This window comes from Micromys minutus, assembly GCF_963924665.1.
Source record: "Micromys minutus genome assembly, chromosome: 9".
Taxonomy (NCBI): Eukaryota; Metazoa; Chordata; class Mammalia; order Rodentia; family Muridae; genus Micromys; species Micromys minutus.
This window is the reverse complement of record NC_137978.1, coordinates 39,888,305-39,916,212: the sequence shown is the minus strand read 5'-3', so window position 1 is coordinate 39,916,212 and position 27,908 is coordinate 39,888,305. Positions and strand designations below refer to the sequence as shown.

Below are 27,908 nucleotides of genomic sequence, written 5' to 3'. Positions count from 1 at the left end.
CTAAGCCTCACCTGCATGTCTCTGAAGCACCTCTGCTTCACAGTTTTGTCCACTGCAGCCCCAGTGCTGCTCAGTAGTGCAAGAAACACATGTCAGTAGACACACAAGAGGGTCACATGCTGGAGGAACTAAGGGCCAGATCAAGTGTTTGAAAAACTCTGGGATTGAGATTTCTTGTTGCCACTAGAACTGGGGTACACCCTCACCACTGATCTTCCCAAGTGTACTATGACTTATAAATGCCAACTGGGCATGAAAAAGCGGACACAGTTCCTAATGGCATATTTTTGTATAATTTAATAAACAGCTTTCTAGCTGTTACTGCTTCTGTCTGAACTTCTTGTGTCTGTGTTTCTGTCCCTCTGAGTCGCTCGTCTTCTTTTTGTTCCTGTTTCTGTTTTTCACGTTGTGTGTTTCATAGTAGCGCACGCCAACTTTTTTGGATTGTTGCTGCCGTGCTGCTCTCCTCCGCTGCAAACACACAAAAGGAAACCAGTCACACTGACGGTCACGAGACAGGAGCCCAGGCCCCACCCCTCGCCCTGCCTGTGCAGCTCCCACAGCAATGGGAGCGGGAGCTGGGGGACTGTCCACTGAAGGCCAGAGCAGACGCTCACTGGCCTGGCCCACACCCTTCCCCCCAGTGGGGCTGCTTCAGCTCTGCTTAGCTCCTTTCCAAAGCTGTCCTTCCCAGGGTCAGTCTGCCTGTCTCACCAGCTCTACTCTTTGTGTGTCACCTCCCTAAAGCCACATATAATCTTCCAGTTCTCCAGGTCAATAGGACACAGGTGTGAAGGTGTTAACCTAGAACTCCGGAAGCCTATGACTCAGACTCAAGGACCTTCATTCCATGAGCCACTTCTTGACTCAAATTAAATCACTAACACACGGGGTTCCTAGGACTCCCAGCTCTAAACTCTTATTTCAGAAAGAACAGACCCTAGGAACTACAGTTTTTGGCTGGGTAGGATAGCTTACACTTGCAATCCCACCACTGGAGGCACTAAGAGATAAGGGAATGCCCGAGTCTGAGGATAACCTGCACACTAAGACCCTGCCTCAAAAACAAAAACTAAACAAAAGTGGCTCAGAAGCTCATTCCCAGGACCCACCAACAAGCTGTCCTTTCGTCTCTAGGTGCTTACCTGCACACATTCACGCATACAAGATAAATGAAAACAAACAAACCACAAAATGCTCTTCTACTGCTCTTATGTTTTGATTCCTTCCCCCATGATAAGGTCTCATTATGCAGCCCTGGCTATCCAAGGACTGAGTCCCGGTAAATCAGGCAGCCTCGAGCTCAGAGACTCCACCTGCTTCTGCTTCCTATACTGGGAGTAAAAACATGGTGGGCATGCACCAGTACGCTAGACTGCTACCTTTTCTGCACCTATCTCATTAAAAGAAGAATACTTACTTCCTTACACGTCAGCGTCCTCTGAGTCTTATTGGATGGTTCTTCTTCCATCTGTGCATTTCGCTTCCTTGTCTTTTTGGTGGGTGCTAGATACAAATGATACATAAAACACAGAGGAGATTAACAATAAACACAGCATTTCAAAACCTACTGTGGGAACAAGCCCCATGTAAGGAGGCAGAGAGAAGCAGGGTTACAAGCAGGCCATGTAGAAACTATCGGTAACTTTATGAAATATCTGTGGTGGTTTGAATGAAAACGACCACCATAGGCTCATGTTTGAATACTTGGGCCCCAATTGATGGAACTACTTGGAAAAGGTGATGTGTGTCACAGAGGTGGGCTCTGAGGCTAAAAGTCCCCAATGTACTGCTGCTGCTGCTTTTTTTTTTTTTTTTTTTTTTTTTTTTTTTTTTTTTAATGTGGGTACACTGTAGCTGTCTTCAGACACACCAGAAGAGGGCATCAGATCCCACTGCAGATGGTTGTGAGCCACCATGTGGTTGCTGGGATTTGAACTCAGGTCCTCTGGAAGAACAGTCAGCGCTCTTAACCATCTCTCCAGCCCAAAGCACTGCTTCTTATTTGGTCATGTGCTATATATCACAGCAATAGAAAAGTAACCAAGACAGACCTTCTGCCTCAATTCTTGTGCAGACTCTTGTCTGTCTCTGAAGCTATTAATATGCACTTTTGTCAAGCAGTATTCCTAAGACATCAACTGTATCTTTAAAAATGTGCAAAATCTAAAGTGGAGAGTTCAATTTGCATGGTAAATGGAATGTGGAACCAGATGCTAAGTACCTACCTGTAAGGAGGAAATTATCCAAATCTACAAATCACATCTACATGGTTCAAAAGGTTGATCTCACCTGCATCACTGGCTTCTGCAGTTGTTTTCTTCTCTTCTTCATATTTTGCAAAAACCTTTTCACTTAAGTTCTTGGATATTCTGAAAAATAAAAGCAAAGTCACACAGCTGCTCTTTTTTTTTTAAACTACTCTGAAAAGGCCAGTCTTTTCCAGAGATTGTGAAGAAAAGGAAATCCCACCACATTTATGGTAATCGCTGGGTAACACAGCTGATGCCCAGTAGTTTGTACAGCTCCTGGCTAGAATAGCTAGGTAACCAAGCTCCATGTACTTCAGATAGCTGAAGATGAGAAATTTACAAATATTTCTTTAAAGCAACAATTCCTAGCTCCCTGTTCAAACTTGGACTAGAGCTAGGTGGTGGAGCACTTGCCTGGTAGACACAGGCCCTGGCTTCTGTCTTAAAAGTACTTTAAAACCCTAATGCCGAAGCCAATGTTCATGGCAAGTGAGAACAGAACAGGTAAGCTAATTAGTAAGAAGAAAATATTATTACCTGATGGCAGAGAACTTTTTAGCTTTGGCTTTGTTTAGAAACTTCTGGTACTTGGCAATCTTCTCATCTAGGGCTCTTATCACAGCTTTGGTGTCATTTTCCACTGGTTCTTCCTGAGTGTCTTGGGAACACTCCTCAGTGTTCTCTCCTGGCTGTTCCTGCTCCTGTTCTTCCTCTTCCACAGAGCTTTCCAGATCTTCCATGTCTGACATGTCCACAGGCACCAGGTCATCTACAGGCATCAGGTCGTCCACAGAAAACTGAGGCCCCACGTTGATTTTGCCAAAGTTCTGGCGAACCCGTGCAAGGATCTGTTGCATCTCTGAGTTTTCATCCTGGGGACAATCTGCTTCTGGCTCCTTTTCAACGACAGAGTCTGACCTTTCAACTTCTGTTTCTGTGGTTTCTTCTTCTGGGTTGTTCTGCGTTGTTTCTGTGGGAACTTCCAATGGTGAGGAGGGTGGACTCTAGAGAGAACCAAAAGATGCAGGAGAAGGGGGAAACTAAATCAGAAAAGGAGAACCATGCTTCAACTGCTACTGGCTCTCAGATAAGCAGTCCTCCTCTCGGATCTAAGCCAACGGAACTCAACACAGCAGCCAGCACTATAAAGGATCCTTTGATCTTTTATAAAGGACAGAGCTGTGGGTTAGGTGGAAGGGAACTGACCCAATGAAACCAAGACAGTGGTGTCCTCCTTGGGTATCAGGAAAAAGGGGGCAGAGGAGGCACATAGAAAAATGGAAGACACAAATCCAAGAAAATGGAAAGCCAGGCTAAAGGAGGACTAGGAAGTATAAGGAGAGATGTGGGGCCAGAATTCAGAATGAGCTGAGTCTAGAAACATTGAGATGACTGGTTTATTTTAGGTGTTCATGCAAACTCAGCATGTGCCAGGCTTTCTACAACATTTCGCATCATTTTATCTCTGTGACCCAAACTCACATATGACTTTCCAAAGTCAAGAGTGGCTGGGTAAAATGCTACACAAGTCCAGAATCCATAAGATGCAAGAAACTGCATAAAAGTTTGTATATTCTTGAGTTGGCAAATTGGCTCGCAGGTAAAGGCACTTGACCCCCAATCTGACAACCTGAGTTCAACCCACAGTGAAAGGCAAGAACCAACTCCCCAAAGCTGTTCTCAGACCCTCACGTGTATATTGGTACATGTTTGTGTGTACACAGCATATGCACATGGGCACACACATACTAATTTTAAGTTTGCATATTTTGTAATAATTTCTAGATTTTTTTCCTTTCAAGACAAGGTTTCTCTGTGTAGCCTTGGCTGTTCAAGATTGCACTCTATAGACCAAGCTAGCCTCAAACTCAGAAATCCATCTGACTCTCTCTGCCTTCCAAGAAATTATTTTACCAACAAGGAAGATGAACAAAACAAAAAAACAAAACAAAACAAACAAACAAACAAAAAAAAACAAACGGGAGAAACACTGAATAAGGATAATGGTGCTTAAGAATTAGATCTCTGTGGAGGTACCTGTTCCTCAGAAGCCTTCCCCAACTTCATCTCAGAAGTCCTCCTCTGACTTCTTCAACCCTTACCCAGGTAGAGTGCTCACAGTCCTTAATTCCCTTAACTCAGCTGTATTCAAGCATAATAGCACACATTATTGGCAGAGGGCCTAAACCCTCTGGATACTCCTGTGGGATGTGTTGTGTTCCTATATGCATGAGGAACCTTTCCAGTACACCTGAATGGAATGTGTTATAGGCTGGGAACCTAGCTGACTTCAGATAGGACCTGTTCACTAGAAAGATTCAGGCAACACCCAGTTTCACCTCTAACCTTTGGGGAAAGAAGAGGGGCCAGAGACTGAGCTGAGTTCTACAGCTACTGGCTCATCTACATAATGAAAAACTACTCAGGAATGGTAACCACCCTGATATGGCTACCCAGTTCGAGAACAGCAATTGCTGTCTGTAAACATTACATCTGGTTCTTCCTCCCAGCCCTATGCTCCCAGAAATAAGACTACGACCCAAAACATATTTATAAATACCTTGGCCACGTAACTAGGCTCTTAACTGACTAGATCATAACTTCAAATAACTCCAATTTACATCTGTCAGGTGCTGGTTACCTGTGCTCAGAAACCATGCATTCATCCCCTCACATCTTCCTGTACCTGGAACTATCCCAAAATCCTTCTGCCTACAGGATGCATCCCACCTGCTATTTCCTGTCTAAGTGAGAGGCTATCAGATTTACTGACAGGTGCCACATCCACAAAGACACAAGATACTTTCTCTATAGCTGTCTCTTTCTACCTTGCCTAGGCATGGCTTCCATTAAGCCGCTCTGGCCTTCATGGTGAACTGGTAATCACAGATAAAAATAAAAGCACTTTGTTGAGTTTCTCCTCTATCAAATCACACCCCAGAGTCTTGAATTTATAGCTGACTGCGTGTAACTGTAATGCTAAGTGGAAGTGGAAGCAGGCTGTGGGACAAGTCCATGATTTGTAGGATCTCCACTAATGCCAGAAGTTAAACTCAGAACCTCACTAGAGTCAGAGACCCATAGAAGTGGAATGGACATCCACCATACACATCTGACATCCCCTACACTCATGTGGAGTTGACATCCACTGCACACATCTGACATCCACTACACAGAAGTACTTGCACCTCCACACCTGACCTCCACAACCCACTAGAATCTAAGTACATCGGGGTAGGGACCTGCCTGCTTTTCATATTGGCCCTGCCCCAGAGGGCTAGGAGCTCCACCCTGGTTGTTAAATGAATGGATTAATGAGTGAACTCCCAGCTCTTTAGAGCAAAGACTCCTAATCACTCCCTTATTCTCTGTGGCTGTGGTTAGTATGAGAGAAGGTTTCTTCATGAATGAACTTTGGCAACACCTATGCTTCCACAAAAGACAGACATTTAACAAATATTAATTTCTTCTTCTCTTCCCAGCCCCTAAGTACGGTATCGCCTCTCACTCTTGTCTTATCCTGATCATTTGTTTCTAATGCTCTTCAAAAAGTCCATAATGGAATGATACACACGTTGACCCCACTTTCTAAGACTTGCGTTTACCTTCTTACCTGGGGAGCTGTCAGCAGCTCTGCATTGGGGGGCTTGACAAAGAAAGGGATCCGGCCTCTCTGCCAGTCATTGAGAACCATCTTGCTCACAGTCAGCAAGTCAGGTTCTCCACCCTAAAGAGACAGGACAGACTCCCAGTTAAACCCACAGAGCAAACGTTCTTCTGTATGAGGGAGGACCATTTCAGTCACTCTGCTCCTCACCATCCAGATGGCACAGTTCCTACCACTCTTACAATGGCAGGTCCATGTACCCCAGTGCCAATCCCCGAGATACTGACTCACCTTCAGTAACTTCCCAGTGCGGAGAGCTAGCTTCTCAAGAAAGTCCTCAGCATTCTCCCAGGACTCAATCTTGTATGTCTTGCTGATGTACTCTGGCTTTGCTCGTTCAAGGACAGCACCAATGTGGTCTTGAGGAGCTTTAATTTTTTCAACTTGAACCTAGAGAGCAATAGAAATGCCGTGTTCAATTCTTTTGCACAGACAGGAACATTCAGCGATTTTTTTTATGAAGTAAAATGGATTTCCATATCACAAGGTGAGCGGGGCTTTGCTGTGTCTGTGATAGTTTGGCAGGGGCAAGCAACACCCCTGAAAGCTTACCACAGTCATGGAAGCCCAGAGATCAACTCTAATCCTGCTTTACCACAGACTGTGTGCGGCCTCCACAGGCGGTTTGAACTTGGAATGCTCTGTGTTACTCACTGGCAGGAACAGTTAAGATGCCTGCTATGCCCAGAACCCAGAATACAAAAAGCAATCCAAGAATTTCAGAAGGATGGAGAGGAATGTGCAGAGGACATATGCTAGAAGCATGGTTATAGTTAAGGGGAATCATTTAAGTTTTCAGTCATATTCAGAAACAAGTGAGGAAATGACTGGGTTCCAAGATGACTCAATCCATAAACCCATGAAGATGAATTATCACTAAGCATAAACAAGCCCTGCTTCCCTTCGGTCCCATGTGGTTACTGCATTCTGCTGTGGGATGACACTGACCAGATATGCCCACAGCCCCTCGACCTCCTGAGGTAGGCTGAGTGGAAAGGAGGCTGCTCTGTTCAGCATCATGTTTCTGCATCTGGTTAGACAGGTTGACCCCAGACTGCCTTCTGAACAAGAAATGGCAAAAGCTCTCTCAGGGATCCCCACAAATGAAAACAGAACGATTAAGGACAAATACCCACCACTCCTTTGAGAACAATGTCGGTCTCTGAGTCCTCAGATGGGTAAACCACACCAGGGCAGTCAATCAAGAATATACGACGCATCAAGGTAATATACTGCCAGACCTGCAGACAGGAAATTCTAAGTTTGTCAAAGTCAAATACTGGGAGCTTAACTTCACTAATCTGTGACATTGGCATATTAAGCTAGAAAGGAGGGAAGGGAGGGCCAGAGAAGAGTAATCTGTTGAATAATCAGGCCAGAGGCTATCTTTAACTTAAACCAAGCAGGACAACTTCCACCAAGTACAAACTGGAGTTCCATCACTTCTAAGAGTCCAAGAATAAGGCAGAGGCAGGATTTCCAGTTGGTATTGTGCAAAACCACCACAGTGAACCTCTCCAAGTCTTAAAAGCATTCAGAAACACAGCTGCTAGCTTTGTTGCCACTAGGCACAACCATGCTGTTCCCCAAACTCTGTTACAGCTACTGACTTCTATATACCAGAATCTATCTAAAGACCACATTTTGCTTTCCTTCTTAACTCAGACACCACATATTCTTGGGTTGGTTTCATTAAAGCAAAAAGTTGGAGTTAGGGGATGTAGAGGTGACTCTGTGGTTTAGACCACTGGCTGCTCTTATAGAGGACCCAGGTTCAATTCCCAGCATCCACATGGCAGCTCACGACAGTCAGTATCTATAGTTCTAGGGGATCTGTTGCCTGTTTCTAACCTCTACTGGCAAAACACACATACACAGTGAACATACATGAAGGCCAAACATTTATACACATAAAATAAAAATAAAAAATCTTTTAAAAAAAGAGTACAGGGGCAATTTACAAAGGACTTAAACACAGGCCATCAACGAAATCACACCTCTGCCAACTACTAGCATACAAAGCACACTCAATCTTGAGAAGCAGACGGGGACTGGGTACCATGTTTACTGCAGAACACTTGCCTAGCATGTGTGTGAGGTATCTTGGGCTTGACTCCCAGTACTGTTAAAGGAAGGAGACAGGAGGAAGAGGAGAGGAGAAATCTCCATATCTTAAACAGTCAAGTCTTCATAGAAACAAAATATAGAGTAGAACACATACATACCTTTGTTTCTCCTGCAATTGGGGCCACGTTGCAAACTTTCTTGGATCGTAATGTATTTATCACAGAACTCTTGCCTACATTGGGATAGCCAATGAACCCAACACTGATTTGTTTCTTGTCTGTGTGCAACTGTTAAAAAAAGAAAAAATCTATCATACACATTAGGCCATACTTCCCTCAGGTTGGTCAGACTGTTACTTGGCTAATGGAAGGACCACTATAGCACAGAGCACTTAATGAATACATCCTGATTCGAAGCCTTAACACAAGCCAGCCTCACAGTACAGGAGAAACACGTGTATTTACATGTCAGAAGCAAGCCATGACCTCAGGCACCCATGTAAAGCATCTCTGCTCTAGGTTAACAGCATGTAGATCAGGAAGAGGCAGCTTGTCCACTTCCTTATCACAGTGTATCACCAGCCACTGCAGAGACATCTTTAGGGAAGGAGAAGGAGCCTAAGAGATGCCCACTGGAGACATGCATGTCTGAATATGGCTGGAGCAGAGCAAAAGGCAGGTGTTCAAGGCCCAACTCAGTCTAAACAGTAGGCAATGAGAGCACTCCTCTAGACCCTGCTCCCCCAAGGCTCCCTGAGTTAAATCTAGAAACTGGAAGAGTCTCTTCTAGAGACAATGACAAACCCAAAGAAAATGCCCTTGTCCCTAATTAATGCTACCCCCTTCAGTGAGATCTACCTTTGCTATCTAGCAGTCCCCACACCAAAGAGACACCAAGAGTCTATCAGAGTTGTAGGTACTTTTGCTTTCAATTTGATACCAGTTTTCTGTTGCCCAGGGCAGTTTCAAACGCCTGAGGTAAATTTGGCAGGGAGTCTTGTCTCTGAGTAAGCTTGTGCCACCATACCTGGTATAGTACTCGAAAGTGGACCACAGGCTGAGAGCAGCTGGTTCCTTTTGGAGAGGACTGGCTGAAAACCTGCTTGCCCAAGTTCTCTACCTGGTATCTGCCCAAATGCTAAACATACACTGACAGAGCAAATGACACGAAGCAGAGACAAACCCTGTACCAGAGAGCAGGCGAGAGCACCTGAGTGCACCCTCTGAACGGCACTTCAGTCAGAAGACTGTGAATGCCAAGTGACACTCAGCCTAACACGAGAGAGAGAGAGAGAGAGAGAGAGAGAGAGAGAGAGAGAGAGGGAGATGGGGAGGAGGGAAACACCCAACAAAAAAACTAACACTAAAATTTTAAAGCAGAAAACATTGAATAAGTATGTAAAAATATGGGGAAGGGTTGGGGGAATCAAGAAATACATCATAAGGGCTGGAGAGATGGCTCAGTGGTTAAGAGCACTGATTGCTCTTCCAGAGGTCCTGAGTTCAATACCCAGCAACCACATGGTGGCTCACAACCATCTGTATGGGGTCTGATACCCAGTGTCTGAAGACAGCTACAGTGTACTTTTATATACATAAAATAAAGAAATAAATCTTAAGAAAGAAAGAAAGAAAGAAAGAAAGAAAGAAAGAAAGAAAGAAAGAAATCATGTTAGAGCCAGGCAGAAGAGAAGAATCTGGTTCAAAATGTCCCTAAAGTGATGGATTGGCCAGCTATCCTTTGGCAAAGGCTGAACCACAAAGTGCTAGCACTATGACAGAAAGGGCAAATGTGCAACGAGAAAACGCCTCAGATCCTTCACGATCCAGAGCGCCTGCGGGTTTTTATACCTCCAGAAAACAATGAGAAGTGAACAAAACAGTTGTTTTGAGACAGATTTCATTATGTAGCCCATACTGGCTTAAACTTTTGGTTCTCCTGCCTCAACCTCCAAGGTACTGACCTGATGTTAACAACTTTAGACACACAAGCCAGCCCCTCAGATAAACACAGCTACACTGCTCTAGCTGCTTCAGTTCCTTACCTTCCCAAACTGCCGCAGAAGCTGAATGAATGCTCCTTTCCCAAAGGGATTGGTAAGACTCGCATGGAAAGCCAGTGTTGGGTATTCCTGGGAGAGCACAGCAACCCATCGTTTCTAAAGGAGAGAAGAAAACATGCTGGTAAATTATAGCTATTTGTTTACAATATTCAGAAGAGTCAGAGCTGGAATTACCGGATGGCTTCAAATACAGTGTTGCCTAAGGGAAACAGCAGCTGTAATTCTTTGAGATGCTTTTCAAGTATGACAGTTAGTGCTTTGTTTTTCGTTTAGTAGCTGACTAAAAACAATATTCCAAAAACTATCATAACTACTAAATGCAATTAATGGAACACAATGGTGAAGTAGTCAGTGACTGGCAACTGCCTCCACTGAGGGGACAGAAAATCTTGCAGCTGCCCCCAGCCAGAGGATAGAAGGTGGCTCTGCCCATTGTCAGCATATGTTAGCTCTCTTCAGTGAGGACAGTAAGGACTGCAATCCCCACAGTGTGACACATCAAAGTCCTGTTGTTCAGAACCTATGTACTGATGTGCTAGTGAATGGCTTGCCCTACTGGCCTCCACAGTGGGTTTCAGGTCACAAGCTGAACTTACTGTTGCCCAAGTTGGAACAAGGTCACACTTATTGAGTACAAAAATGAGGTGTTTCCAGGGTTTTTCCTTTTTCAAGTAAGCTTCGATGTGAGGGGAACGTGTGCCCATTGGATCTCTAGCGTCAAGAACTTGAACTACAACATCTGATGAGTCTATCACCTGCAAATCCAAAGAGGCAAAAACAGTTGGCTACAGTACATACAAAATGAAGGGGGACATTTAAGGGGGTCCAAAGGAATAAAACTGTGTTTGGAAGCAACTGCAAACAGTCTAGTAAGGGAAGTGAGCAGCATCTAGTCTTAATGTCCAATGAATTGAAAAGTTGTTCATTTCAAGAATATCCAAAACTTGTCAAATTTCAAATAGGAAAGCTGGCTTAGATCAAACCCATCTGATTCACAAGTACCAGGTATTGTGTATGGGTTTGTATACTTTACAGAAAATTTAATTTGCATAGTCTACCTTTATGGTCCTAGTTTCCTATTATGATTAATTCCATGGTGTGTTTGGAGCTTTTTATATTATTGCCCCACAGGCAGTCAGTTCAAAAGCATTAGGTCAGCACTCAGGAGTATTCAGAAAGCCTTTCTTCCCTTTCCCACAGAGTTAGGCAGGCTGGCTAAGGTATTAACCCTTCCCAGGCCTGTGCTCTCATTTACAGAATGAGATAGTGAGGCTAAGTATCTTACAACTCCCCCTTATTCCCCTTTGGTTTTCTGAGTCAGGGTTTCTCTGACTTGGTTTGACTGTCTTGGAACTCACAGAGATCTGCCTGCCTCTGCCTCCCGAGTGCTGGAATTAAAGGCATGTACCACCATGCCTGGCAATAACTTACAACTTCCTATGCAGCACTAACCACATGGGGTACATCCTAAAAGGCAGTATAGAGAAGACTGACAGGCAATATGCAACGTGCTCTCCCTTTCAAGCACAGCAGTAGCATGCACAAGGCTACATCACAGTCCCTTCACAGAGGAAAAGATGAGGAAAGCCGTGAAGTATTTATCCAAGAGCTACAGTTGGTCAGCCACTGGGCCTACTCCTCAGTGAACGCTGTGAGCCTTACCTTGTAGAGCTCTCCCCATATTCTTTTCGACTGCCCCTTTTTATATATCTCTTCTTGAGCTTCATTTCTAAGTAAGGAAGGAGCAGAAATGAGCAACTGAAGCACCATCAAGATTAAAGGGAGGCAGTGGTAGTTCACGCCTGCAATCCTAGCTTTAAGAGCTGGTGGACAGAGCTCTGAGACGGACAGCCTGGTCCACACAGTAAAGTTCCAGGCCAACTAGAATGTAATAAGTCTTCATCTCAAAACAAAAACATAAAAACCCCAAAACATATCAAAGGGAAGAATATCAAAGTGAATCTGCAAAGTCACTGCATCAAAGCTCCAACAGCAGATCAACCTGATGCAGTACATAGATACAGTAGAGTGCCTTAAAACAGGACACTTTCGGGTGTGGCAGTGCTTGCCTTTAATTCCTGCTCTATGGAAGCAGAGGCAGGCAGAGCTCTGTGAGTTTCAGGCCAACCAGGGTTACACAGTGGGACCCTGTATCAAAAACAAAAGGGGGTGGGGAGTAGGGCGCTGGAGTCATGGCTCAACAGTTAAGAGGGCTTACTGCTCTCCCAGAGGACCTGAGTTCATTTCCTAACACTCTTACGGCTGGCTTGCAATTGTCTGTTTGGTCTCAAATGACCTGCTTTTATCTCTATTGAGATGAGGTGGCAACAGCAATAAGGAAACATCACTGTAGTTCCCAGTCCACATGTTTCTGTGAGACTGCCAAACCAGTCTGCACATTATTAAAAGGAATGTAGAGAGAACAGGAGTTCTCTAGCACTGTCCAAGAGAAGTTAAGGCTTTCTGAAAGACAGGGTGGCAGCAGCTACCTTACAAAATAGGCAGGTGTTATGATTTGATACCATGACTTCCCTCTCAATAATTCTTTTTATTTGTTTGTCTGTCTGGTTTTTGACAGGTTTCTCTGTGTAGTCCTGGCTGACCTGGAACTGACTCTGAATACTGGGCTGGCCTTGCACTCAGAGATCCGACTGCCTCTGCCTCCCAAGTGCTGGGATTAAAGGTGTGTGCACCATCCTCCCCACCCCAGTCCTCTGGAAACTTACTCTGTGGACCAGGCAGCCTCAACTCAGATCCACCTGTTCCTGTCTCCCAGGTGGTAAGATTAATTGTGCCTGGCTTGCCTCTCAGTAATCCTTAGGGATGAGGGACAGTCAATATCACTGATGACCTCAGGGAGAAACTAGACACCACAACTATCCAACAGCAAAGCTCACCACAATCAAATTCTACCGAGAGAGGTATATTTGTAAGTTGCACATGTCTTTAAACCTAGTACTTGGGCAGCAGAGACAGGAGGATCTCTGTAAGTTTGTGGCTATATAATACCTCTACATACATAGTGAGTTCCAGGCCAGTCAGGGCTAAATAGCAAGACCCTATCTCACAAAAGAAGGGCGGGGCAGAGAAACCCCTTTAAGCAATTTGTAATCTTTTTTTTTTAATTGAACACTTTATTTTAAAAGCAATTTGTAATCTTTATTGGATCCTCACAAGAATGAAGAAAAACTAACAATCTTTTCTTTCCTAAACAAATATAGAGTGAAAATAAAGACAACTCAGCACACAAAGGATGCATAGATATGAAATCGCCATGATAAAACCCATTACTCTGTGCACTAATTTAAAAATAAACAAAGGCTGGCAAGATAACTTAGTGAGTAAACATGCTTGCTCCAAACTGGACAACCTGAGTCAGGTCCCCAGGACTCATGTGGGAGAAGGGAATCAACTCCTCTAACCACTCATCTACCACAAATATGCATACACAAACTAACACACAAATTATAACTAACAAACAAACAAACAAAACCCATGACCTCTATGCAAGTTCATCACTTTTTATATTATCATTGGAGGGTCAGAAAAAGGTTAACTATAACCTGCAGTGGTCTAGAGACCCAGGAAGCCAAAGTGTCCATTTCCAACATAACAACTCTCTGAGATTTACAAATGACAGTGCACACCAGTAACAGAAGGAAGAGGACATTAGTCCTTTCTTGGGAACGAAAAGGGGTGTGTGTGTGAAGCCATGCAAAAGTATTCTTGGTCTGGTTTCTACTGCACTGATGCCTCTAGTGTGAGGGAAGAAGAAGCAGGTTGTGAGTGCAATCACTATGCCCCACAGCACCAGGAAAAGCTCGGAGGAAACATTCTGTAGTATAGCAGCAAAGATGAGAACCTCAAATGCGTACCTTACACCAGTGTCCTCCGTCACCAGATCACGGTCCTTGCCCTGGTCATAGCTCTCAGTAGACATTTCAGCATTTTCTAGAAGGGACTGCATATCACTTGCAAACAAGTTTGGCCGCTTTCTCTGTGACTTTGGGCCAAATGTACTTTCAAAACTTTCAGTATCAAGAATGTGGACCTTGGCGTTCTAAAGACAAAGGAGAAGTGTAGGTAAGACTTAGGAAAGAAAAACACTGAGCCAAAGCAAAAGCTAAAACTACCTGGGGAAAGATGTGAGTTTGCTTTTTCCGAAGCTCAAACCACACCAAAACCCACAAGAGCACAGAAGAAACCAGTGCGGTTTCAAATCTGTAATGCGTGATTCTATTGCACAAGGGCTTCTTCTATTCTAAAATACTGTGAGCTTCCCTGCAAGAATGTAAAGGTAACAGACGCCAAGTGAGAACAGCCGTGTGAGACCTGCCAATCTCTGCTCTCCCTCACCAACCCAGACTCTGCTCACATATAAATCAGTGCTACGATGGTGGGATTGACTCATCTTTTCTGACCTTCTTTGGAACTTTCAAACAAGTGCATAAAATTCAACAAATTCACAGGTTTTGTCAAGGACAATCAGTCAAAATTTGTGTGTGTTTTTTTCTTTTTTAAACCAGCTGTAAATGCCAACTTTTTCTTAAAAATTAATTTCTCTCATGGCTAAAAGGAATTGCTTGTTTTATAAGATGCATTTTAGTTTCAGATAACATTCTCCCTAATTTAGGTAACGTTTTTATTAAATGCACATGGAAACGCTTCAGATGAAAAACATCTAGCAAAAGTCCAAAATAATAGGTTAGATGTGATAAAAGGAATCTGATCCTAACCAGAACTTGATGCGCTGTGAAGGAGTTACAGGCGTAGGAATTCTTGAAGCAGGATAAAAGTCAAAGTTGGAGTTAGGATCTACCATGTAACAGAATGTTAAAGGCTGAAAAGACTTTCCTTTAAAACAAAACACAACACATACCTTCCTCCCTTAGCACAGGGCCCTGGGTAAGCAACGCTGGAGACCTTGAGAGAGATGGAGCAGCCCCATGCCTTCCAAACATCAATGATCTCCTGATCCTCCAGCTACCTAGGGCCTTTAGGTGCCTCATTTACCTGGACTCCCTGAGCTTGTAGCTTATATTCTCTTGCTAGTTTCTAACTGAGGGAATATCTGCCCACAAGGAAAACTGCAATTTCTGTGGCAATTTTCAGAAAGTCAATGAGTAAAAATGAAGTATGACTGGACTGGAGAGATGGCTCAGTGATATAAAGACCCACCTTAATTCCTGGAAGCCGAGTTTAAAAAAAAACAAAAAAAAAAAAAAAAAAAAAAAACAAAACTACACAAAAAGGATGCAGTGGTGTGAGACTGTATCCCAGGAGATGGAGGGTGGAGACAAGTGACACACAATCATATCAATTATACAAATCAAGTGTGAGCAAATATTATTCTCAGAAATCTTATAACCCGGCTGGAGAGCTAGCTCAACAATGAAGGACACATTGCTCTTTTAGAGGACCTGAGTTCAATTTCCAGTTCTCACATCACTTGGCTCACAACTACCTGTAAAGATCCAAACCAGGGGATCTGACACTTCCAGCTTCCAAGGGCACTTGTACTCACAAGCAGACACTTGAAACACACATACAAATTAAAAATCAAATCTTAAAAAGAAAAATCATAACCTACGAAACACTTGGTTTTGAGCCAATTAGCTTACTTACTGTAATCCTAAATAATTAAAGTGCACACACGAAGTTAGTTACACTGTTTACTCCATTCCTACAGAAACACAGTTAAGACACAGAACTAAATGTGTAAAAGTTAGAACATATCTGATCTGACTCCCCTGTACAGAACCATTTCAGAAATATAGTCCGTATCATGTCACAGCCACTGGATTAAAATAGAAAGGGTTTTCAAAACCAATACAGAAAGCCCACCAATTATTCTGAGTATTTTCCTGCATCAAAACACAAGCTGACTCCTGAAACTGAAGGTTCCTTCATTTCACACATCAGATATCTGAGCAAGGAAAAACTAGAGCAAGCAACAAAGCAATAAATCCACAAGAGAACCTCTGTTCTTCCCAGAAATGGATTCAATAGTTGGTCAGAAGATGGCTTTAGGGAGAAGAGACAAAGAGAACAAGGGAAATGAGCAACTTGTCTGTGGTTCATGAATTACACTCATCTGTTTCCCTGAAAGGAAACAGTCACTCACTAATAGGTGCCATTCTTCAAGTCCATCATAAAACAGAACATAATTGACAAAACCTGAGGCAACAGGCAGCTTTGCTTTTGATTTTTGTTCTGTAAGTAAACACTTTTCTTTGAACTGCTTAATCCTTGTATGCATGTCAATGTTTCCCTCCCCTCCCCTCCTCAGACTGGCACTGAAGCATGTGCACTGGCTAGGTTTCTGGGAATTATTATTCAATGCAAGTTTAAAATGTGCAGGCAAACATTAAGCCACTTCTTTGTTCCGTGTGAACTGCTTCTGCTCTGGCCAGAGTCAGCCCTTACTGTACCACACATCTCCATACCTGAAAACCCTCCAAGGAGCTCACAAAACTCTGATGAATTCCTTCCATCCCAGAGATGATAAACTAGGCACTGACAATCCCAGGCATGTCCTAGCCAGTTTGGCCAACTTAGTAAGCTCTAGGCTGGTGAGAGGAAGGGAGGGAGGGAGGAAGGAAGGGAGGGAGGGAGGGAGGAAGGAAGGGAGGAAGGAAGGAAGGAAGAAAATGTAGATAGTACCCGAAGAATGACGGTCAAGGTTTTCTTCTGGCCTCCACTTGTACATGTGAAGGCACACGCACACACACACACAAATGACATTACTAACAACTAATTATTAATAACTATCACCTCTTTAGCCTTGGGCAGGGTGTTGCATGCTTATTAAATCAAGCTCTTATAGGTGCTTCAGCTGTATCCAAACAGGGAAAGAGGCAAGAGCATTCTCTTTATAGCAAGGAAGTTAAGGTTCATGGAGAACCATAACTAAGAATAGAGGAAGGCTGAGTGAAGATAGAAATTCAGGTCTCACTGCAAAGCCTTGTTTGGATCCACACAGTACTGCACCTCCTGGACCAAACTCAATTCACAGCAAGGGTGACAAAGGAGAGCACCTAAAGCTCATAAAACCTTCAGTGCTGCTTATGAAAGCCAAAGACAAACTAAAGCAGTATCTATCTGCCCAGAGCTGGCCAAAGAAACCACAGCACCGACATGGCACTTTGTCTTACATGAGGCTGGATTCGATCGTGCAGAAGAGACATCGGTAATTTGCTTTGTTTCATGACAACTTTGTATGGATCCTTCATAACTTTATCCATTTCCTCTTGAAATTTTTGTAATGATGCCTGCTTGATCACACGAGTATTTCCTGTTTCACAGATAGAGAACATGCCATTTAATATAGAGATTGGTCCTGCCTCTGCGCTCACCTTCTGACAGGGGAAGGCAAGACACCAGGTCATTCTCAAGCTCCCCAGAGCCTGCACATTCATCACTCCTTAGACCTCTGCAAACTTGAGAAAGGGGGGAAACATGCCTCTCTTGCACTTACACACTGGACACATTATGGGTTTCAACAGTTTCCAGAGCCCAACTTCCTGACCAGATGAAACCAAAAATTAAACATCACTGAATGGAACTGAGATTTGACAAATGTTCCTGCCAGTCCTGGCAAAGAAATCTGGAGCCAATCATGGCTGATCAGTTCACACAGAGAAGGAACCCCAAACCTCAGAGTTAAGAGGGCTTAAAGGGACTACTACAGTACCCAGGACACATGCAAGAAGGCAGCAGCGCCCAGAGAATGCCAGACCTTTGATGCTGAAGACAGCACTCAAGTCAACAACAGCAGATGCAGACACAAGGGTCAAGGACTTAACATGCCCTACTGGCCAGGCACTATGCTAAGCACGTCACATGGACTTCTTTTTAAACGGATTTACAATGGGGCACCATAGCATCTGTGTAGGACTTAGAGGACAACCTGCAGGAGTTGTTATTCCCTTTCTGCCTTCTACTCTGTAGGGTCCAGAGAGAGAACCTAGGTTGTCAGGCTCGAGGGCAACGATCTTCACTAAGGAGCCTTTTTGTTTGTTATCTTTCTTTTTTTGAGACAGAATTTCAGCCACAGTTGACTGATACTGCAGCGGTTTCAGCACTTTACCAGGACTGTTCCTAAATGGAAGAAATAACAGATCTGGGTTGGCGACAGGAGAAAGGCTGGCCTCTAGCCACATATATAACTCAATTCCAAATTCAGATACTCTGGACCTGGAGTCCCAGCACCAGCTCCATGGTAAATAATCCCTCAAGTGTTCTGACACACACACACACACATCAACATTTATTTCCTTTTCCAGTGTTGAGGATAGACCCTAGGACTTTGCACATATCAGACAAGCACTTTCCCCCGATCTCCCCCCATTCTGTCTTTAAACAGAATTTCTATCAGATCTTAGGGGGCAGCCCATCAAAAAGGCATTAGATACAGTGACAGGCAGGGGCCACCTGCACCTAGCACAGAGGTCAGATAACAGCAAACAGTGACTGTCTAAACATTACAGCGGAATGCAGTGTCCCAAAGAAGCCCCCAAACTCCTGTGACTGGACAAAATCTTTTCACTCCAGCAACAACTAATAAAGGACATGCACCCTGCCACTAGGTAAAGGGACCAGAGCACCTGCAAGGCCACTTCCTGTATAGCCATCTCGCCAGCCAACTAGACACAGAAAGACGAATGCCCAAGGTCTGTAGATGTTTTCCTGAGGAAGGTCCTAACTGCCTCTGTGGTTACCAGGGCTCACTTCCAACAAGAATGAGCTCTCTTCCAAAGGAACAGTGTGAGGAGCCCAGCACTTTCGGCAGCTCCTGGCCCATTCGGGAATTCTTTAGTCCCTTTTTCTTAAGCGGTGGCGGTCTCACGCACCAGAACCGTCTTTTGAATGTTCCAACATCTGGGTCTTTTCCATTCGACAGACACTTTGTAGAGTAGAGATACAGGAGGACACTTACCAAACCATTTAATATTCGGCTCCACCCGTGCCACTGTGCCAGGAGCTACAGTTGACTGATACTGCAGTGGCTTAATCACTTTACCGCGACTGTTCCTAAATGGAGGGAATAACAGATTTGGGTTGGCGACAGGAGAAAGGCAGCAAGAGCACAGTCTGGCTCATGGACATGCTTTCCATCAAAAGGACTTTGGGGGGATTTAAAATGATCATGAAATACAGACTTCAGTAAACAAAAAGTCCTTCTACATTTGAAACAGATTGCCCAAAAGCCGTTTAACCTCTTGCAACAGAGCACGTAATGATTTCTGCTAGATGAGTAACAATGCTGATGTTTAAAAATCCATTTACTGTTTGTTTTCTTAAAAAAAAAAAATCACATACTTGAGTTTTTTTGGTAATTATTTAAAGGCTGGTTTAAATGAATTTTAAGTAGAGGGTGATTTATCCTGGAACTCAAAATTCTAAAACAAACTGCAAAGTGGGCGACTAAGGCAGGTTAGGTTACTGACGATTGTGTTTTACACACAACTTTCAGAAGAAATGAATCTAATTACCAAACAAATTAAGACCAGCTAGCAAAATGCCACTCTCAGCAAGTCCCTGGAGAGGAGGCTGCCTCAGCAGAACTCCGGGCTGGGATGAGCATGCTAGTGCCACAATGCTGTGATCTCAAGTCTGGCCATAAAAGACAAGTTTCCTGGCAGTTTTCGTAAGTAGTCTTATACAGTTTGTACTTGTGGCTGATGGGTATTTAGCTGGGATTTGACACTACACTGCTGGAGATCAGTGTATGAGGAACAGGATGGCCACTTGCTGGGAAGTATTAGGAAACAATCACTGCTTTGCCATCTACTACCCACGACTTTAACCATATTAACTTTTACCACAGCAACACTCGTATGAGATGACATCTGAAAACATCCTACTCCTATCTGGAGAAAGCAGGGGTAGGAATGAAGCCTTAACAGGTCTCAGTTTTAAATCCAGGGTGTGAAGGAAAGAAAGGCTGGCTGTACCCAATACTCACCTGCGCTCTTTTTGCCTGTACATATTCAGGCGCCGAATTGTGCCCCGGTCCCTCATGTTTTGGCCTCCAGCTCCCTGTACTCGATCTAGAAATGAACAATAATCCTTTTGATATCCAATAACTTAAAAATAAGCTAACCTTACCAAAGAACATCTACTCGCTCTATGTGCTGCTCCAATCAATGACTATGAGCAATGTGCTATGCCAAAGTTGAATTCCACTTCTGAACTTCCAAGTATTTGATAGCATGATGCTAACATCTCCAGTCTTGACGCTGCTCCCCACTCCTGGCCTCATCTCAAGACACACAATACTCATATAAAGAGCTATGATATGCTGTGCTACTAAGACACAGTGAGTAGTCACATATGGCTGCTAACTGGCAAAGTCAGAACTTTAACACAAGCATTCGATACATTCTGTGCCCTCAACTTTGTAGGACACTGATCGAGGTCTCAATTTAACAAATAGAATTAAAAACAAACAAAATCAACAACAAATAGGTGCTGGGTAAGAACACTGGCTGTTCTTACAGAGGAGCTGGGTTCAGTTCCCAGTACTCATGTGAAAGCTGACAACTGTTACTCAGTCCCAGGGAATCTAACATCCTTTTCTTGCTTCTGTAGGCACCAGGTACATACAGTGTACATATATGTGTATGCAAAACACAAATACATATAAAAATTCTTGAATCTTAAAAAATAGTTGAAAATTGGCAAAACTGAATAAAAAAGAGATGGGGGTGGGGAAAATACACAAAGCCAATCTTCAAAGAATCATCCTGGAGTTAGCATTCTCCAGACCATCTGTCTTTTTTATAGTGACGTTTGAGACAGGGTCTCACTATGTAGATGTAGCCCCAGCTGGTCTTAAACTCATAGAGATTAAATAAAGTACAGGAATTAAAGTAGTGTACTACCAGACCCCACCCTATCCCCCTCATATTTCTCTATTTCTCTTTCCTTTCTAGAGAGACAAGGTTTCTCTGTGTAGCCCTGGCTGTCCTAGAACTGCCTGCCCCTTCCTCCTGAGTGCTGGGATTAAAGCATTCGCCAGACCCTTTTGTAAGTAAAGACTTCAAGGACCATCCTGAGTAGTAGCATAAAGAGCCCCACAAGACAACTCTACAGCATGCTCAGGCACATTCATCACAACTCATAACTCAAGATTCTACCATATGGGAATCTTACTCTTCTCATTTAACTTGTCTTGCACCAGAATGAAGAAAGTATCTGGTAAAAGGGACTTTGGAATATCAAACATTAAGGTTCTCATTCAGTCTTAAACAAACTAAATGTTCAGAACTCCAGTGCTTTTATTACTCTTTAAAAAAAAAAAAAGGAATATGTAAGTTGTGATAAGAACTTTGAGTGCCACTGTGGGAGGAATTGAGTGTGTTGGGCATTTGTTTATTTACGTTTTAAAGACAGGGTCTCACAATGTAATCCTGGCTATCCTGAAACTCACACAGATTGGCTTGCTCCTGCTTTCTGAGTGCTGAGATTAAAGGTGTGCATCACCACCATACCTGGCTGGTACTTAATTTTTAATCTTCAATCATATTCTACAATGGTTAGATAAAATCAGTCCCGACCTTTACAGTTTGTCTAAATGCTACTGTGCCCACAATAACCATGTAATTAAAGGGGTAGAGTGCTTGCCTAGCACTCCGAAGCCCTAGGTTTGATCCCTAGTACGGCACAAACCAGCCATCGTGGCACAGCTATTAGTTCCAGCAGTAGAAAGGAGGACCAGAAGTTAGAAGACCAGGAGGTGGGTGGGGCTGGAGAGATGGCTCAGCAGTTAAGAGCACTGACTGATCTTCCAGAGGTCCTGAGTTCAATCCCAGGAACCACATGGTGGCTCACAACCATCTGTAATGGGATCCGATGCCCTCCTCTGGAGTGTCTGAGAACAGCTACAGTGTACACACATATATTAAACAAACAAACAAACAAGCAAACAAATAAATCTTAAAAAGAAAAAGTTAGAAGACATCCTTGGCCAAAAAGGACTAGCAGAGAGATGGTTCAGCAGTTAAGAGAACTTGCTATTTTTGCAGAGGACCTGGGTTTTGTTACCAGAACCTGCAAGGTGGCTCACAACCATCTGTAGGGGTGAACAGAGTATACATATTATGTAGGCAAAACTCAGATATGAAGTAAATATATATTTTTAAGAAGGAAATTTTTTTAGTCTTTTTTGTTTGGGTTTTTAAGGTAGGGTTTCTCTGTGTAGCCCTGGCTGTCCTGGAACTCCCTCTGTAGATCAGGCTGGTCTCAAACTCACTGAGATCCACCTGCCTCTGACTTGCAGGTACTGGGATTAAAAGTGTGAGCTACCATCTGTCTATTTCTGGTCTTAACTTTCAAGAAGAAATGATGATGTTTCTAAAAGTTAGGTTAAATTCCATACAAATCATGGCTTATATAGGACTGATAACCACAGCTTCTGAGGTTGGAAACAGCATATCTAGAAATCCTCTTTGTGAATTCATTGCTAGTTCTCTTGTCCTAATTTTTTAATAATTCTATTTATTTATATTTTATGTATAAGTATAATGTGTACACAATATGTATAAATATACCCATATCCTGCCCACATGTCTGTGCACCAAATGCACAGAGTGTCAGTGGAGGCCAGTAGGGGGTGGCAGATCTCTTGGAACTGGAGTTCCAGATGGTTGTCAGGATCATGGGTGCTGGGAATCACACCAGGTCCTCTACAAGAGCAGCCGGCACTCTGAACTCCTGAGCCATCTCTCCAGCCCTTCCCACTCTACATTCTCAGAGAGAGCCCAAACTAAAACTAAACCACCCGAATTCTATTGACAAGTCTACTCCACACATCTGGCTGTGCACCCCTTTCCTGAATCTCTTTCTACTAATCCTCAAGGTTTCTATCTACATTTTTAAGTTGTTGGTAAACTTAATCCCTGCTTAGAAACAACATCAAACTAATCATCAACCAATCCTAAGTATATTTTTCCAAATGTCAGTACCATAGACTAAACACTGTTATGCAAGACAGCAAAGTAATGCATTTTCCTGTATATTCTATAGTACTGCTATAAACAGTGTGCTTGCTTTTTGAAAAATTATATGTATGTATGTGGGTAGGTGCCTTGAAGGCCAGAGGTATCAGTCTCCCCATGGAGTTAAAGGTCCTGAACTGGGTGCTGGGAATTAAACTCTGGTCCTCCTTCAACAACACTACAGGTGAACTTTTATTCTTCTGGTGTTCTTTCCAGCCTCTTAAGTGTTTTCATCATTAAAAAAAAAAAACCTAATTATGCAAATTAAAAGGGAATACTAAAGTCAGCTATTCTTCCAGCTTTATTTTATACCTAATTTCCCCCTCCGGTTTGAGACACTCTCACTATGTAGACCAGGCTGACCTTGAATTCAGAGATCTGCCTGTTCTGCCTTCCCAGTGTTGGGAACTAAAGGTATGTGTCACCAAGCCCATCTATGCCTAAACCATATTTAAACTCAGTTTTAGTAGCTAAATTAAGGTGGGAGGAACTCCTCAAAAGCCCATTTTGCTCACCCTGTAGATGGGAATTTATTGTATCTCAAAGACACCTCTATCGAAATCATTAATATTTACTTAAAATGTTGTCTGATTTCAAGGCCAGTGCTTGTATTTATCACTTACACGGTCAAAGCTAAGGTGGCACGAATGTTATGGTTAAGAAAAAAAGGCCCCTTGGATCAATATAGTCCACTTTGTGTTCAGCGTCTATGGCCTGTAGTCCAGGTAGCCTCTAACTTGCAATCCTCCTGCCTCAGCTCTCTAAGTGCTGGGATGACAGCGGTGTGCCAGGACTCCAGGATCCTAGTCCACGTTTAACTTGCCTTTCTCTATACCTTCGCCTGAGAGGCCTCAGGGCTGCTAGAGGCTGGCGAGACTCATCCCTCAACTTCAGAGCAGGTGCCTACAGCCCAGGCCCTCCGCACAGGCCGGGCCTTCCTCCCCGAAGGCTCCCGCGGCCTGGTCCCGCCCGGTCCGCCGTACCTGGGTTGGTGCTGGCCGCCGAGCGGTTGATGGTGCTCCGACCTTTATACTTGGGCTTCACCATCCTGCCGACAGTACCGACACCGCTCTGCTACTCGTGAAGTAAACCACTTCAGAACTTTCCAGCTAGGAAAGCAACCTAAGTGAAGCACGTTGGACCCCAAGCACGCGCGACGTCACTTCCGGTCGCGCTACACGACTTCCTGAGAGCGCGCGGCGCTTGCCTAGGGCTGGACCGGCTCCGCCTCCGCCCTGCTCCCGCCTCCTCCTGGTCTAGCAACCGCCAAGCGTCCCTTCCCTAGCAACGTCCAGGGCACCAAGCAGCCCTGGGTTCTTAGTGAGAGAAAGAGAGAGAGGCCTCTTCTCAGGCCAATGCATGAGCTAATGGGAATTTGCATTCTGAACCTTTCTAAAAGTGTCCCAGCAACAGCAGGCAAATATCAGAACAGAACAGGTCACCCCTTCCTTCAAATTTTAGGCTGGAGTAGAGCAGTTTCTAGTAAGCAACAGACTTTGGATTCAAGCCTCATCATTAAAAAGATAAAGGTGGGGGGAGGAAGGGAGGGAGGGAGGGAGGGAGGGGGAGAGAGGGAGGGAGGGAGGGAGGGAGAGAGAGAGAGAGAGAGAGAGAGAGAGAGAGAGAGAATGCTCTGAGCTCAAAAAAAAGGAGGAAGGAGAGGAGGGGGAGAAAGAGTAGGAGGAGAAAAAGAAGAAGGAGGAGGAGAAGATTAAGAAAAAAATACAAGGGGCTGGAGAGATGGCTCAGTGGTTAAGAGCACTGAGTGCTCTACCAGAGGTTCTGAGTTCAATTCCCAGCAACTACTTGGTGGCTCACAACCATTGGTAATGGGATCCAACACCTTTTTCTGGTGTGTCTGAAGAGAGCAACAGTGTATTCATATACATAAAATAAATCTTTTTTTAAAAAAGAAAAGAAAAAATACAGGACACAGTAAAATTTGAATTCCAGATTAAAAATAAGTAAACACACTTTCTACCCTATATTCCAATCATGGCTTAGGATAACTTAAAGAATCTAAGAAAACATGATATACTTGAGAGGCTAAGGCAGGAGGATTGCCACAAGCTCAAATCCAGCTACACAGAGAGAACTTACATCAAAATGTTTTTCACTGTTCACTTGCTTTCAAACTGAACTACATGCTCTTGATCTATCTGGCAGCTTATCCTTTTGGCGGAAGTATTTCTGAGTTATTGATTTAAGTCAGCCACTTTCTTCCTATTATTCTGGACCACCTCACTTTACGGCACATGCCACTAGCTGAAATGGTCTTATTCACAAGAGCAATGGCTGCTTTCCTGAAGCCATAAGTTTTGGGAAAGGGGAAACCAGGTACATTATTCACCTCTGTGTCCTCAGAACTTAACAAAGCTGAGTGTGTTGGCATGAACTTCTAACCTCAACACTTGAGGTTAGACTATCCTTGCCATGAGTTCAAGGCTAGTCTAGCCTGGGCTATATAGGGAGGAACAAATCAAACTGTAGAACAAGACATTTTCTGTTTGTTTGTTTGCTTGCTTGCTTGCTTGCTTTCTGAGACAGGGTTTCTCTATGTAGCCCCGACTGTCCTGGAACTTACTCTGTAGTCCATCCTGGCCTCTAGAGTGCTGGGATTAAGGTGGGTGCAACCTCCAGCTTGATGTCACAAAGGTGCACTTAAGTATGTAAAGGTCACTGGGCTTAAAAATTAAAAACACTTTGAACAAGCACCTGACATAAAATAAGGCCTTACTAAATCTTTCTTGGATGAATATGGAAGTGGGGAGGTGGGGGTGAGGAGGATGCCTCTAAAGAGTGCTATGAGATCCAGGCAATTCTGTTTCCAACAAGAGTCTCTGTTGGGACATGAGTTGCTGGGAGTGCCTATGTGTGTACCTTCGAGAAGGAGCAGAAAAGTGCTGGTTGGGTAAGATCCATGAGAAGTGTGCAGCCATTTGGGTTTGAGTTCATGCTGTAAAAAGAAAACCTGTTGCAAGGTACTCCAGCTGAAAGAGGCATAGTTGAGCGTTTCTCTGACTCTAACACAAACAAACCCCGAAATATTCTTTGTAGAACAAAAGCAGACTGTGTCCCAGAGGAGATATGGAGTCTCCTTTCCTTCTTAAGCTTTGCTTTTCTTGCCTCAAGGGCAAGTGTCAGGAGGCTTAACTCTGTTTAGGAAGGCCTTACCCCTTGATATGTGCCTAAGGGGACTCTGAGAACCAATCAAAGCTGCACATTCAGTGAGGGGCTGAAGATGGTCCCTCCTGCCATACTCTGTCCCTTTGATCCTCAAATGAGGGTACAAGAGCCTCCTCCCAGAAAGAAGATTAGATTAATGTGTTTCTGATGCCTCGACTCGGTGCAAACCAGAATAAACACGAATGGCAAAAAATCAGCTCATGAGCTCATGCAGGCTTTGATCAGACACATAATTTCATTATGAAAATTTGAATCAGGCTGTTATGAAGTCTTGCCAAAGAGTTTTATTTTCCCAGATGATATGGTGGCTTGTTTCTCTCCTACACTCCTACCCTGCTTATGTTGACTGTATGCATTTCCCATCTACTTTTACAGTCTGACCTATCAACCCTTTAAACAGCCTTTGCTGAGCCCGACAGCCACCCTTGGTCCTACCAGCAGAGGCAGCGCCTGACAGAGGCGAGCTTTGCTCAGGTTACCCAGGCATTTTGTCTATCCTACTTCCCAGAGTTATAACACAGTGACTGTATTCCACTCACTCCCCCCCCCCCCCATGCCAGGCAGCTAGAGGAGGCGAGACACCCTCAGGAGCTCAATTCTTCATTCATTCTGTCATGCCCATAGAGCCCCCAACAGAGAATGATGTAACAACCTGAAAGCCTGCAGGGCGATTCCACCACTTTATGCTACATGAGCGCATTGCAGACTCAGCCCATCCGGTGGTGCAGAAGCAATGCTCTCTTTCTCCAGACCCAGATTAGCACCCCATCCTCTGCAGTCCTCTTTCTTGGAGCTGCAGGTCTGTATGGATGGGGAGAGTCCCTCAGAGTCCAGCTAGACATGCCTCTGTTTCTGAAACAAGTCTCAGATGTAGGATGTAGACTGATGTTTTCACAGGAAGCGAAGATGCCTGACCTCACTTTCATCTTGTTCTTGGTGTCCGGTGGGTAATCAGCAGATGCTTCTAAAGAAGACTTTTTTCCAGTGTGTTCTGAGGACCACCAGCATCAAAATCACTTAGGGGACTGGGTTAAAACTGCAGCCTCTTGAACCTCTCTCCAGAGCTTCCCAGCTCCACTTGATTAAAGATGGGGGCTCAAATGTAAAATAGCATACCTTTTAATGATCTATTTTCCCCTCCCGCACTAGGGTCAAACTGGGGCCATCAGCATGATCGGCAAGTGTCGACCACTGAGCTACACGGCCATGTCCTAGTATTCTGAGTGATACTAGGGATTGCACATAGGGCCTTATCCATTCTTGGTAAACACTCTGCTACAAAAGCTATATTCCTAGCTCTCCTTGTGACTCTGTCTATTGAGACGTTTCCCTCTTCTTGTTGTTATTGTTTTGTTGATACTGGATCTTGTATAGCCCAGGCTGGCCTCAAACTTGGCTTGTAGCAGAGGATGACCCGGAACTTCTGATTCTCATTGTCTCTACCCCCCCATGTTCTGGGATTAGAGGCATACTGTGTTGGCATGCCTGCTTTACGCCATGCTGTGGATCAAACCCAGAACTTCAAGCTGCAGGCCAAGCACTCTCTCCGTCAATAGGCTCACAGCCACAGCCCCTGCACAGATATTTTTAGCTCTGAAAAGCAAACCCTCCCCTGAAAGTTACCCTGTGGCTCCCTGATCACCTGACCAGAAGCCAGCCCAGCAAGACCTGGT

The 27,908-nt window shown here is 44.0% G+C and overlaps 1 protein-coding gene across 1 annotated transcript; it reads right to left on the bottom strand.

The window, feature by feature from the left end:
* Positions 1-274: 274 nt before the first annotated feature.
* GNL2 (G protein nucleolar 2) lies at positions 275-24,186 on the bottom strand. Its single transcript, XM_080920672.1, has 16 exons — positions 24,033-24,186; positions 20,016-20,100; positions 18,987-19,081; positions 17,203-17,342; positions 13,924-14,108; positions 11,711-11,777; positions 10,645-10,803; positions 10,031-10,144; positions 8,145-8,273; positions 7,056-7,160; positions 6,151-6,309; positions 5,866-5,979; positions 2,790-3,256; positions 2,293-2,372; positions 1,421-1,506; positions 275-471 (listed from the first exon to the last, which is right to left on the bottom strand). Exons 1-16 carry the CDS (start codon positions 24,094-24,096, stop codon positions 319-321), a joined length of 2,202 nt encoding a protein of 733 aa, XP_080776798.1. The 5' UTR covers positions 24,097-24,186; the 3' UTR covers positions 275-318.
* Between the last annotated feature and the right edge of the window lie 3,722 nt (positions 24,187-27,908).